At 39.3% G+C, this 11,639-nt stretch overlaps 1 protein-coding gene across 4 annotated transcripts in view; it reads right to left on the bottom strand.

The window, feature by feature from the left end:
* Nucleotides 1-190: 190 nt before the first annotated feature.
* Nucleotides 191-11,639, bottom strand: part of LOC118392946 (small G protein signaling modulator 1-like) — a 73,235-nt gene continuing 61,786 nt past the window's right edge. For all 4 annotated transcript variants that reach the window (XM_035784994.2, XM_035784997.2, XM_035784995.2 and 1 more), the window contains 4 exons: nt 5,446-5,555; nt 5,120-5,216; nt 4,067-4,234; nt 191-3,227 (listed from right to left, as the gene is read on the bottom strand). In XM_035784994.2, the coding sequence (XP_035640887.1) occupies nt 3,139-3,227; nt 4,067-4,234; nt 5,120-5,216; nt 5,446-5,555 (464 nt within the window). In that variant the 3' untranslated portion in view covers nt 191-3,138. The remainder of the gene's footprint in view (nt 3,228-4,066; nt 4,235-5,119; nt 5,217-5,445; nt 5,556-11,639) is intronic.

The following is an 11,639-nucleotide window of genomic DNA, read 5'->3' as shown; positions in this document are numbered from 1 at the left end:
ACATACTGTATGTACAGTGTATATATATATATATATGTACAGTATATATATATATATATATATATATATATATATTGTACACATACAGTATATATATATATACATACTGTATGTATGTATATATATATATTATATATACACAGTATATATACTGTACACATACAGTATACACAATATATATATAGTGTGTATGTATATATTATTTATTTTTGTAGATTTCTTTTCAATATATTTTCTTTATTACCGACCACAAAATATCAAGTATATTAGCTTTACATACAAAAGCAGAAACTTAATGAATAAATAAATATGTTAGCAAGTAAATACATGTTACAAGATAATACAATTCTAACATAAAGCACTTTGCATTCACAGACAACCACCAACACTCAAGGCAATAGTTGTTAACACATTCATGGAACAACACTGGTAAAACTGAAGTGATGTTCTCCCTAGGCAATGAAAAACAGGAATGGGGATTCAAGAGATATATTAATTTACGATTTGCATTAATTTAAGGGAATGAAAGCACACAATCCCTTGCATAATTCTCAACAGCGAGGCTACATCAAGATAAAGTAATACACCCCTAATACTTCACCTGTTTCCTAGATTCACCTGTTTTTAGATTGATTCATATCGATATCATCTTAATCCTACTGACCAGAGATCTAAGCATCCACCCAACTGTTGAATTGGCAACCATGTGCGGTAATTGTTACAGAGCACAATGGCTGGGCTATGTTATATGGTATTCATCGTCATCTTCCAACTTTTGAAGCAAGAATGAATTTGACATTCTTTGGACTCTATTCTTAGTTCTCTTCATCTCTGCAAATACATTTTTTTTGGTGGCCAGGCCAAGCACTTATCCAAAACAACAAAGAAACATTCATTTGATTAAAAAAACAGATGAACATAAAATGCCATAAGACTATACAAGGTACTGAGAAAGCCACACAATGTACATAATACACAGTGCTTGACTGGAATCTATAAATAATGGAATAAGAAATCAGAGCACAGTTAAATAGCTTTTTGTTGATTTTTGTATCCATTTCTGGCCAGACAACTATAAGTCACATGTAAAATCACACAAGTTTTTCTTAGTCATAAATATAAGTTTTGACTAGGATTAGATTTGCCTCTTTTGTTTAGTTCTCCTTACAGTACAATTCACACACAACGGTATACAGACATAATATAGAATAGACAAACAAGGCAGAATATGGGAAATAATCAAATAATCAAAACACTGCCCATTACTAAATTGCCAACATGGTTTCAACAGATTAATGACTCCCAACAGTGTGCAGTGCCACATGTCATGACCATACACACAGATTTACAGGGTATGCAGAACTGTGGCATGTCTCTGTTAGGACCTGACTACAATGGGAGTTTAGCAAATACAGATGACATAGAAACAGGTGATTTAGTCTGAGATGAAAGGAAGAGAAAAAACTGATGTTCTTATTTCCTGAATTAAGAAATCCATAAAATGATTTCCTATTTCACAACTAATTAAACCACAGAGCAAAGAAAACATGTGTCTTGGCTTTTCGTGTCTTTATGTAAAAATGAACCATTCTACCCTTCATAGGGGCAATCTGAGGTTGCTACATCATTTTTTTTTAACTTATAAATTAATGATATGCACCCATTTATTTTTGAAAAATATAACTTATAAAAGCCTCATGAGCTTAGTTTAACTGTCATAGCCCATCAGAACCCAAAATATAAGATTGTTTTACTCCAATGTTTGTGAACAAAGTAAATATAAACAAACACTATATGGCCTCAACATGGTTAAAACTAGAAAGTTGATATCATGGATGGTCAGTACTTCCATCCATAGATCTGTCTATCAATTTGAGAGTGATTACATTTCTCCAGCCCCATCCCTCAGCCTTTTAGTGAAACGGGTTTGGTGGGGGGGAGTGGGTACGCTTTATTATTGTTTCAAATGCTGATTGCCGTTTTAAGCGAACCAATTAATTATCTTACTTAATTTTGGTTTTAAGGAATTCCAAAATCGATTGTAAGGTAACACCTACAGTACCTACCAAACTACATTCAGTAACAACTTACTTGGGACAGGGTTACTTGCAAGGTAGTCTACTTATTCAACACAGTATAACATTTAAGCTGATCTAATTTGCTCCTTGCACTGGCCTTTGGCACATCAGGTAGGTAGGTACCCTATCTGTAACCGAATTTACTCAGGTAAACTACTGCTCCAGATGGAGCCTGTTAATGAGTTTTAACTCCAACATTTGAACATTTTACTGGACCAGGTTAAGCCTACTCCTGTACTGAATGGCACTTGGTAACTTTCACATCTTAAAATATTCTGGGACTATCGTTTGTCCATATTTATGTTTAACTGCTATTCAGTTCTTGAGTAAAATAATTGTATCTAGGTCTATGAAACCAGCTCTGTGTTTGTATATACTAACCCCACTTCAATCAACAGTAGGTCTGGTCTACAAGGCATACCGCATACAAATCCTATGACTAAATATTTGTCACAGTTTAATAAAAAGTCAACCAAACTGTTTCACTTGACAGTATAACTGGAGGTAAAAGTCATCATTCCCTTGGTGTTCCATGACAACCTGAAATGACAAAGTACTGGTATGGCATTACATGGTATACCCTGGCTGGTTTCACATACATTTGATATTTTAGTAATTCAGCAGACGCTCTTATCCAGAGTTACTTACAGGAGCAATTAGGGTTAAGTGCCTTGTTCAAGGGCACATTGACAGATGTTTCACCTAGTCAACTTCTAACCGCTAGGTCACCTGCCACCATAGATGAGAAGGTAGTGGACAATGGTGGTGACCCTGTGAAGAAGGCTGTGGTGTAGAATAGTATGTGAGTATGTGAGAATAGTATGTGAGGGCACTCAATGGAAAACATTTCAAAACATGTGGCGAAGGAAAATGATAATTTCTTATCGGACAATTCTAAGTAGTCCCTGCCTGTTTCAGTCCCATTTCTTCAGTTTGGTGCCTAATAAACACAACCCTGATCTACCTGTTCTGTTGCAGCTGTTCAGACTGGGATGCCTTGAGACAGACTAAGCAGAAACTGGAAGAAGATAAAGGAAGAGAAGTGGACGGCTCCTGGAGATCACTTATTCTCAATGAGAGTCTGCACCTTGCACACCAGGTCCCGGGCCAGAGTCAGGATCTGCTTGATGTTGTGATGCTCAGCCATTTCTGAAAGGAGTCGAGAGAAGATGAAAATGTCATACCAGCTGAACCACTGCCAGCATCAATGCACAAGGCTATACCACCATATTTATTTTATGTGTATGTGGTAAGCCCTGCATTCCTCTGTAACTCTGTATTCTCAGAGCTGGACTATGACCTTTCACTGCATGGTGACAGTTCATAATCAGAGCCATCCAGTGGCTAGCTACACTACAAACGTCATTTTACCAGGTTCATGTGAAGCAATTGTAATGTCAGTTCACCACAACAGATCCGAGAGTCTACTGATTAGCATGGGCTAGTCTGTTTAATTTAATTTAGTATTAAAAACACAGTTTGAGATCATTGTGAGGAGTTTGTGAGGAGTTTTCCCCCATTGGCTTAAATGGTTGGGCGTCCAGGGAAAATATTGTCTGAGGTTGCCACAGTAACCAAGGGGGCAACGCTTAGCGAATGGTCAATTGCGTGCGTTATTCATTGAATAATTTATTTTCTCAGCACAGGTACCCATTCAAGGTTACCATTCTCCCTTCAGCTATTGACAAGTTGGACATTAATAAAAGTACATTTTAGGTTTATCTTTCTCTAGGCAATTGAAATGCAATGCTCCACATTGACACATAATCTGTTTATCTAGAGTTTGTGCCCTAGTCGAGTATTTCATATTAGCTGCTGCAAGGTGGCAGACAGTTTACTATTAAAAGGGTATAGTACGCACACACCTATCATTTTTCCATGTGCATGGAGACATTTTTTTAATACAGAAATGCTGGTTGAAAAGTTCCATACCTTCAATGCTCCGCAAACAACTGAATGAATTGTTGATTAATTGTTAGACAGTTTACCGTTGAAAAACTTAATGATGTCGGTGAAGTCCATGTTGTTCTCCAGAATGATGTCCCGGTAGACCTCCACCAGTGCCAGTGCGATGAAGAGGACAAAGTGGCTGGAGGAGGCATCCTTCGCTGCCCAGATGGTCTCCCATACCGCAAACACATCGTCATACACCAGCTCTGAGAATAGAGAAGTACAGGTGGATGCAGGAGTCAGTTAAGGTAGGAGTGGTGGGGAAATATAAATCTGATAGAATTAGAGAAGGTATAAGTCAAATTGTAATAGCTTCACCTTGCCCTCCGATTGGGCTAGATGAAATTGACTTTGGGATTCAGAATGCAAGTACAGTACATGAGGATGAATCATGAGTCAGGATGGTTGGGATTGGAGTTCGGGGCTCTTGGTTTTTAATGAAGATAGAAATGTGTTTGAATATGAGGGGTATAAACAGAGAGATTAGAGGCTATGATTGATAATGAGATAGCCATTGATTAATTTTCACCGTGCCCTCACATGTCCTTCACGCAGTAGTGACCCATCTTCTTATTCATTACCAACTCCCGAAGCCACTATTCCCTGAGTGATCTTACTGCCTGCCGCATCATTGATGTGGAAGCAGCTTATTATAACTAGGTATTGTTATCTTGTGTTGCTTCATGTCCGTTTTATATTTGGTCATGGTATGAAAACACACTCTCCCCTAAGTTTAATTGCCATTTGCTACGGGCAATTCCACGGTAACAGAGGGATGCTGAGACTCCAATTTTTCACTTTGAAATGTATGCCAAATAAAAACCAATGATTGCAAAGTTAAACACACCATAGAAAAAGGCATTTATTTGATGAACAGTGCAGATGCAAAGTTTGGAAACAGAATGATGGGTTGTCCTGTTTGTTCCATCATTCTTTTACCAAACTTTGCATCTGTACTGTTCTTCAAATAAATGCATTTTTCTATGGTTTGTTTAATTTTGCAATCATTGTTTTTTGTTTGGAATGCATTTTAAAGTCTCAGTGTTGCCCCTACAGTAATAAGTCCCCTCATAGCAGGATGTCATTATTACCACGCTTTAAGTCTAGAAGGAACCATCGGTAGCAGAAGTAGAAGTGGGTGTAGTCGCCATTTTGGTGCATGAGCTCAAAGATCTCCGAATCCAGTATCTACAGAAGGGTAGGAGAAGGAAGGAAGTAGTAGGAGAGGGCAGACAGTTCAAAGAAAAGAGAAGCCAGACATACAGTTGAAGGAAAAGAGATGGGTTGGGGAGTAGAGAGGATGGGGGTTAGTGGAGACCATAAAGTTAGATGTGTTATATTCACTGTATCCTTCTATTCATGATAACAACTGGATGCATGCCAATACAAAAGTTACAAAGGGTCTCTGTGGCCTCACCTGGATAAGAGAGCGCATGTTGGCAAAGTGAGTGTCCATGGCCCCGCCGTGGGGGAAGTTCTGATTCATCCTCTTCATGAGCTTAGTGAAACAGCTATAGGCCATGGCCTCTGAGAAAGGGGGGAGGAAAGATGGAGAGAGGGAGGAAAGATGGAGAGAGGGGGAGGAAAGATGGAAAGATGGAGAGAGAGGAAGGAAAGATGGAAAGATGGAAAGATGGAAAGATGGAGGAAAGATGGAGACAGGGGGAGGAAAGATGGAGAGAGGGAGGAAAGATGGAGAGAGAGGGAGGAAAGATGGATAGAGGGGGAGGAAAGATGGAGAGAGAGGGAGGAAAGATGGATAGAGGGGGAGGAAAGATGGAGAGAGGAAAGATGGAGAGAGAGGGAGGAAAGATGGAGAGAGAGGGAGGAAAGATGGAGAGAGGGGGAGGAAAGATGGAGAGAGGGGGAGGAAAGATGGAGAGAGGGGGAGGAAAGATGGAGAGAGGGGGAGGAAAGATGGAGAGAGGGGGAGGAAAGATGGAGAGAGGGGGAGGAAAGATGGAGAGAAGGGGAGGAAAGAAAAAGGCAGGGGGAGAAAAGATGGAGAGAGGGATGAAAGATGGAGAGAGGGGGAGGAAAGATGGAGAGAGGGGGAGGAAAGATGGAGAGAGAGGAAGGAAAGATGGAGAGAAGGGGAGGAAAGAAAAAGGCAGGGGGAGAAAAGATGGAGAGAGGGATGAAAGATGGAGAGAGAGGGATGAAAGATGGAGAGAGGGGGAGGAAAGATGGAGAGGGGGGGAGGAAAGATGGAGGAAAGATGGAGAGAGAGGGAGGAAAGATGGAGAGAGAGGGAGGAAAGATGGAGAGAGAGGGAGGAAAGATGGAGGAAAGATAGAGAGAGGGGGAGGAAAGATGGAGAGAGGGGGAGGAAAGATGGAGAGAGAGGGAGGAAAGATGGAGAGAGAGGGAGGAAAGATGGAGAGAGAGGGAGGAAAGATGGAGAGAGAGGGAGGAAAGATGGAGAGAGAGGGAGGAAAGATGGAGAGAGAGGGAGGAAAGATGGAGAGAGGGGGAGGAAAGATGGAGAGAGGGATGAAAGATGGAGAGAGGGGGAGGAAAGATGGAAAGATGGAGAGAGGGGGAGGAAAGATGGAGAGAGAGGGAGGAAAGATGGAGAGAGGGGGAGGAAAGAAAACACGTTGCCTATGTTATGTTAAAAGAACACTTGGCCCCTAAGTCATTGTTCAAACCTATACTTACAACTTGTGCTAAGTTAGGATATTATACTGAATTGAATCAGCCGGACTCAGAGGTAAACTTCAACATGTCTTTACTCGACGACAGTCGGTGTAACTAGAACCCAGCATTATTTAATAGTGGTGACATCCTATCAGTACGTTACATCAATACACAACCCTCACCCTTTACTTGGACATAAACTTCAACCTAACATACACAACAAAACTTGTTTCTTTACCTGCATAGCAACCAGTTGAGGCTGGTGGGAGGAGCTATAGGAGGACGGGCTCTGTGTACTGACTGAAATGTAATAATTGGAATGGAGTCAAACGTGGTTTCCATATGTTTGATGTGTTTGATATCGTTTCATTTATTCCATTCCAGCAATTACAATGAGCCCTTCCTCCTATAGCTCCTCCCACCAGCCTCCACTGATAGCAACCATTGTCTTACCAATAAACAAATAAACATCTGTTCCCAGTATCTTACTAGTTTGGTTTTCCTAATCAACTTTTCTTTATAAGCTTACTTTCTTACTGTAACAAAACATTATTTTTCACAGCATAACTCAAACATTTAGAGTCTTTTCATTAGTGCTTTGTACTTACCACTTTTCAGTTTATACTTGATTTCTTTACCCCTTACATTTTAAAAAATGTATTTAACCTTTATCATTATTTAATGACAAAGTCTGTTCTCTTCTGTGTCCGTTTGATTTGTCTGTGAGGCCTGCCTGGTTTGGGTTTGGACTTAGAGTAGGGTTCTGTTCCACAGTCTCTTTCAGATGAGTGGTGTCCATTGGTTGTGGAGCTGGCTCCTCAGTTGTGTACCTTTTCACAAATGTTGTATTTATGTAATACTGGTTAGACTGAACAACCAAATTGTTTCCCTCTTTGCTGATCAGTATGTGGTACCCTTTTATTTATTTATTTATTTATATTTATTAGGTCCCCATTAGGAAACCCTCAGCTAGTCTTACTGGGGTCCGACATATAACTAAAAATGCATTACAGACAAAATACTTTACAATTTGCATACATTTAAAATCATTAACATGTAATGTGTGTGTACATCTATCAGTTACACATACATGACAGGACATACACACAAGTAGGTCACATGGGGGAGAGGCGTTGTGCCGTGAGGTGTTGCTCTATTTGTTTTGTGAAACCAGGTTTGCTGTTCTCTTGCACTATATAAAATGGAAGGGAGTTCCATACACTCATGGCTCTGTATAATACTGTACGTTTCCTTGAAATTGTTCTGGACCTGGGAACTGTGAAAAGACCCCTGGTGGCATGTCTGCTGGGGTAAGTGTGGGTGTCAGTGCTGTGTGTAAGTTGACTATGCAAACAAATTTGATCTTTCCTCAACTCTTAGCCAAGACATGCATAGTATTAATATTAGCCCTCTGATTACAATGAAGAGCAAGACGTGTCACTCTGTTCAGGGCCAGCTGCAGCTTAACTAGGTCTTTCTTTGCAGAACATGACCATATGACTGGACAATAATCAAGATAAGATAAAACTAGAACCCGCAGGACTTGCTTTGAGGAGTGTGGTGTCAAAAAATCAGAGCATCTATTTATTACGGACAGACCTCTCCCCATCTTTTCATCCATTGAATCTATATGTTTTGACCATGACAGTTTACAATCTACACCAAGTAGTTTAGTCTCCTCAACTTGTTCAACAGCCACACCATTCATTACCAGATTCAGCTGAGGTCTAGAACTTTTGTACCAAATACAATGCTCTTAGTTTTAGAGATGTTCAGGACAGTTTATTACTGGCCACCCATTCCAAAACAGACTGCAACTCTTTGTTAAGGGTTTCAGACTTCATTAGCTGTGGTTTCTGATGCATATATGGTTGAATCATCAGCATACATGGACACATATGCTTTGTTTAATGCCAGTGGCAGGTCATTGGTAAAAATAGAAAAGATTAGAGGGCCTAGAGAGCTGCCCTGTGGTACACCACACATTACATGTTTGACATTAGAGAAGCTTCCATTAAAGAAAACACTCTCAGTTCTATTAGATAGATACCTCTGAATCCACGATATTGCAGAGGTTGAAATGTCATAACACATGCATTACCTCATCAACAGGTTATGGTCAATAATATCAAATGCTGCACTAACAGTACAGCTCCCATAATCTTCTTGATATCAATTTCTTTCAACCATTCATCAGTTATTTGTTTCAGTGCAGTACATGCTGAGTGCCCTTCTCTAGAAGCATGCTAAAAGTATTTTGTTAATTTATTTACAGAGAAGTAGCATTGTATTTGGTCAAACACAATTTTTTCCAACAGTTTGCTAAGAGCTGGCAGCAAGCTTATAGGTTTGCTGTTAGAACCAGCAAAGGCTGCTCTACCACTCTCGTGTAGATGCATGACTTTGGCTTCCCTCCAGGCCTGAGGACAAAGGCTTTCCTCTAAGCTCGGATAAAGAAATGACAGATAGGAGTGGCTATCGTCAACTACCATCCTCAGTAGCTTTCCATCTAAGTTGTCAATGTCAGGTTTGTCATTATTGATCGATAACAATACAATACTTTTTCCACCTCTCCCACACTAACCTGATAAAATTCAAACATGCAATTCTTTTTTTGTTGTGATCTTTGTATTTTTTACATGAGTAGACGGCACACTATTTGTTGTTGGCATTTCCTGCCTAAGTTTCGCCATTTTGACAATTAAGAAAACATACAAAATAATTGGCAACATCAAATGTATCAACCATACATTAAGGTCATCGCTCCTCTTAAAAGGTATATGATTCTGAATATACAGTGCTACACCCCCACCATTGCTATTTCTATCCCTTCTCAGTAGACTCTATCCATGAATGTTAATTTGCCATGAATGAATATCCATTAATGTTAATGTTAATCATTTACAGATACATCTAAATGCGTTTCGGTCAAAGCCAAAATATGAATATTATTTATGTTGACCAAGTTAAAAACCTCATGTATCTTGTTAGGTAGGCTACATACATTAACCTGAGCTATATGCAGCCCTTTCCTTGTCAAGTGGAGATCAATAGAGCATGTATTCATTATAGTGGAGATCAATAGAGCATGTATTCGTTATAGTGGAGATCAATAGAGCATGTATTCATTATAGTGGAGATCAATAGAGCATGTATTCATTATAGTGGAGATCAATAGAGCATGTATTCATTATAGTGGAGATCAATAGAGCATGTATTCATTATAGTGGAGATCAATAGAGCAGGTATTCATTATAGTGGAGATCAATAGAGCATGTATTCATTATAGTGGAGATCAATAGAGCATGTATTCATTATAGTGGCGATCAATAGAGCATATATTCATTATAATTGAAGTTGTCATGATACACTACAACACAAACTCAGATTTGAACATTGAATTAAAACAGCCAGGGAATTACTCTAGAGTCCCGATACAATTGCCCATTGATATAAAGTTTATCCATCACCATGGAGACTCGTTGATTCAGGCAACGCTTTTCCTTCATGATGGGATATAGTTTTTTTCTCCTTTTATTGATCTCGATGGGGAAATTATCATTCTTTCCAAAATCAGTGTTTCTGAGTTCTCTGCCCATGTTCTTTGTCATTTCCTTTTGCTTAAATTTGTCAAAACATGCAATAATAGCCCGTGGCCTATTTCCAGAGGCCTTACCTATTCTATGGACTCTGAAGAAAGTGACATTAGGCACAACATCAGTGGGCAGTTTTAGTTGAGTTGACATAAAGTCTCGGACTGTGTCATTCTCCGGTATCCCTGAGAATATTAGATTGTCCCACATTGATCGACACTGTACATCAAGCAAGGTTTCTTTAAGTTGTTTGTTCTCCCTTTGCACCACCTCCACCGTGCTATGAATAGAGTCTACAGTACCTTTCAGCGCCATGTTCGCTTTCCTTAGATCATCAATCTGACATTGGCTGAATTCTAGACTACACATAATGCATTGATGTCCTCTTGTAATATATCCAAGATATCAAGGTTGGCAAGCCTTTCATTGATGGATTTAACAAGTCAACATCCATTTCAGTAAATCTCTCCCCACTCGCCACACACGAGTGGGGATGGTCTTACTAGGGGATGGTTTGGTTCCATCGTTGATACCTATTAGCCAACCTGGTTTTGGTATGTTTTGTTGATTGGGTGGGTTGGTTGTCCTCAATGCCTGAATCCTCCGAAGCCAGCGACATGTTCCTTTGAGTTCGTAGGTATCTCTCGTCAATGAATCGTTCAAGCTCTGGTTTGGTGATGAATAAACCATCTGATTCCATGAAAGATGAAGTTGAATTTATCTTTCTGCACATCATATCATTTTATCAAAGGTTTTTATATCATTAATCTTGGCTTCATAATACAGTTCTTTTTTTTTTTTAGTTCAGTCACATCATTTCTCAATTTGCAGTAAGTCAGCCAGTCAGATGTGCAGCCAGACTTATTAGCCACTCCTTTTGCCTCATCTCTTTCAACCATACAGTTTTTCAATTCCTCATAAATCCATGGAGCATGAACAGTTCTAACAGTCAGTTTCTTAACAGGTGCATGTTTATCAATAATTGGAAGATGCAATTGAATAAATTCATCAATGTTCTGCGTCTGGATGCTCCTTATTAATCTAATCACATCAGACCAACAAATATTTTTAACACCATCCACATGAGTCAAAGCTAAATCTTTTGTATGATCTCTTATACACTATTTTAGGCCCAGCTTTTGGAACTTTAGCTTTCCTGGATATAGCCACAATATTGTGATCATTGCATCCAATGGGTACGGATACAGCTATTAGTAAAAATGTCATCAATACATGTGGATGATCTTGTTCCTGTAGTGTTTGTAAACACCTTGGTAGGTTGATTAATAACCTGAACCAGATTACAGGCACTGGTTACAGTGAGAAGCTTCCTCTTAAACGGAAAGCTTGACGAAAAACAGTCAATATTTAGGTCCCC

This window comes from Oncorhynchus keta, chromosome 14, assembly GCF_023373465.1.
Source record: "Oncorhynchus keta strain PuntledgeMale-10-30-2019 chromosome 14, Oket_V2, whole genome shotgun sequence".
Lineage (NCBI taxonomy): Eukaryota > Metazoa > Chordata > Actinopteri > Salmoniformes > Salmonidae > Oncorhynchus > Oncorhynchus keta.
The sequence above is the reverse complement of the archived record's forward strand: the minus strand, read 5'-3'. Positions and strand labels throughout refer to the sequence as shown.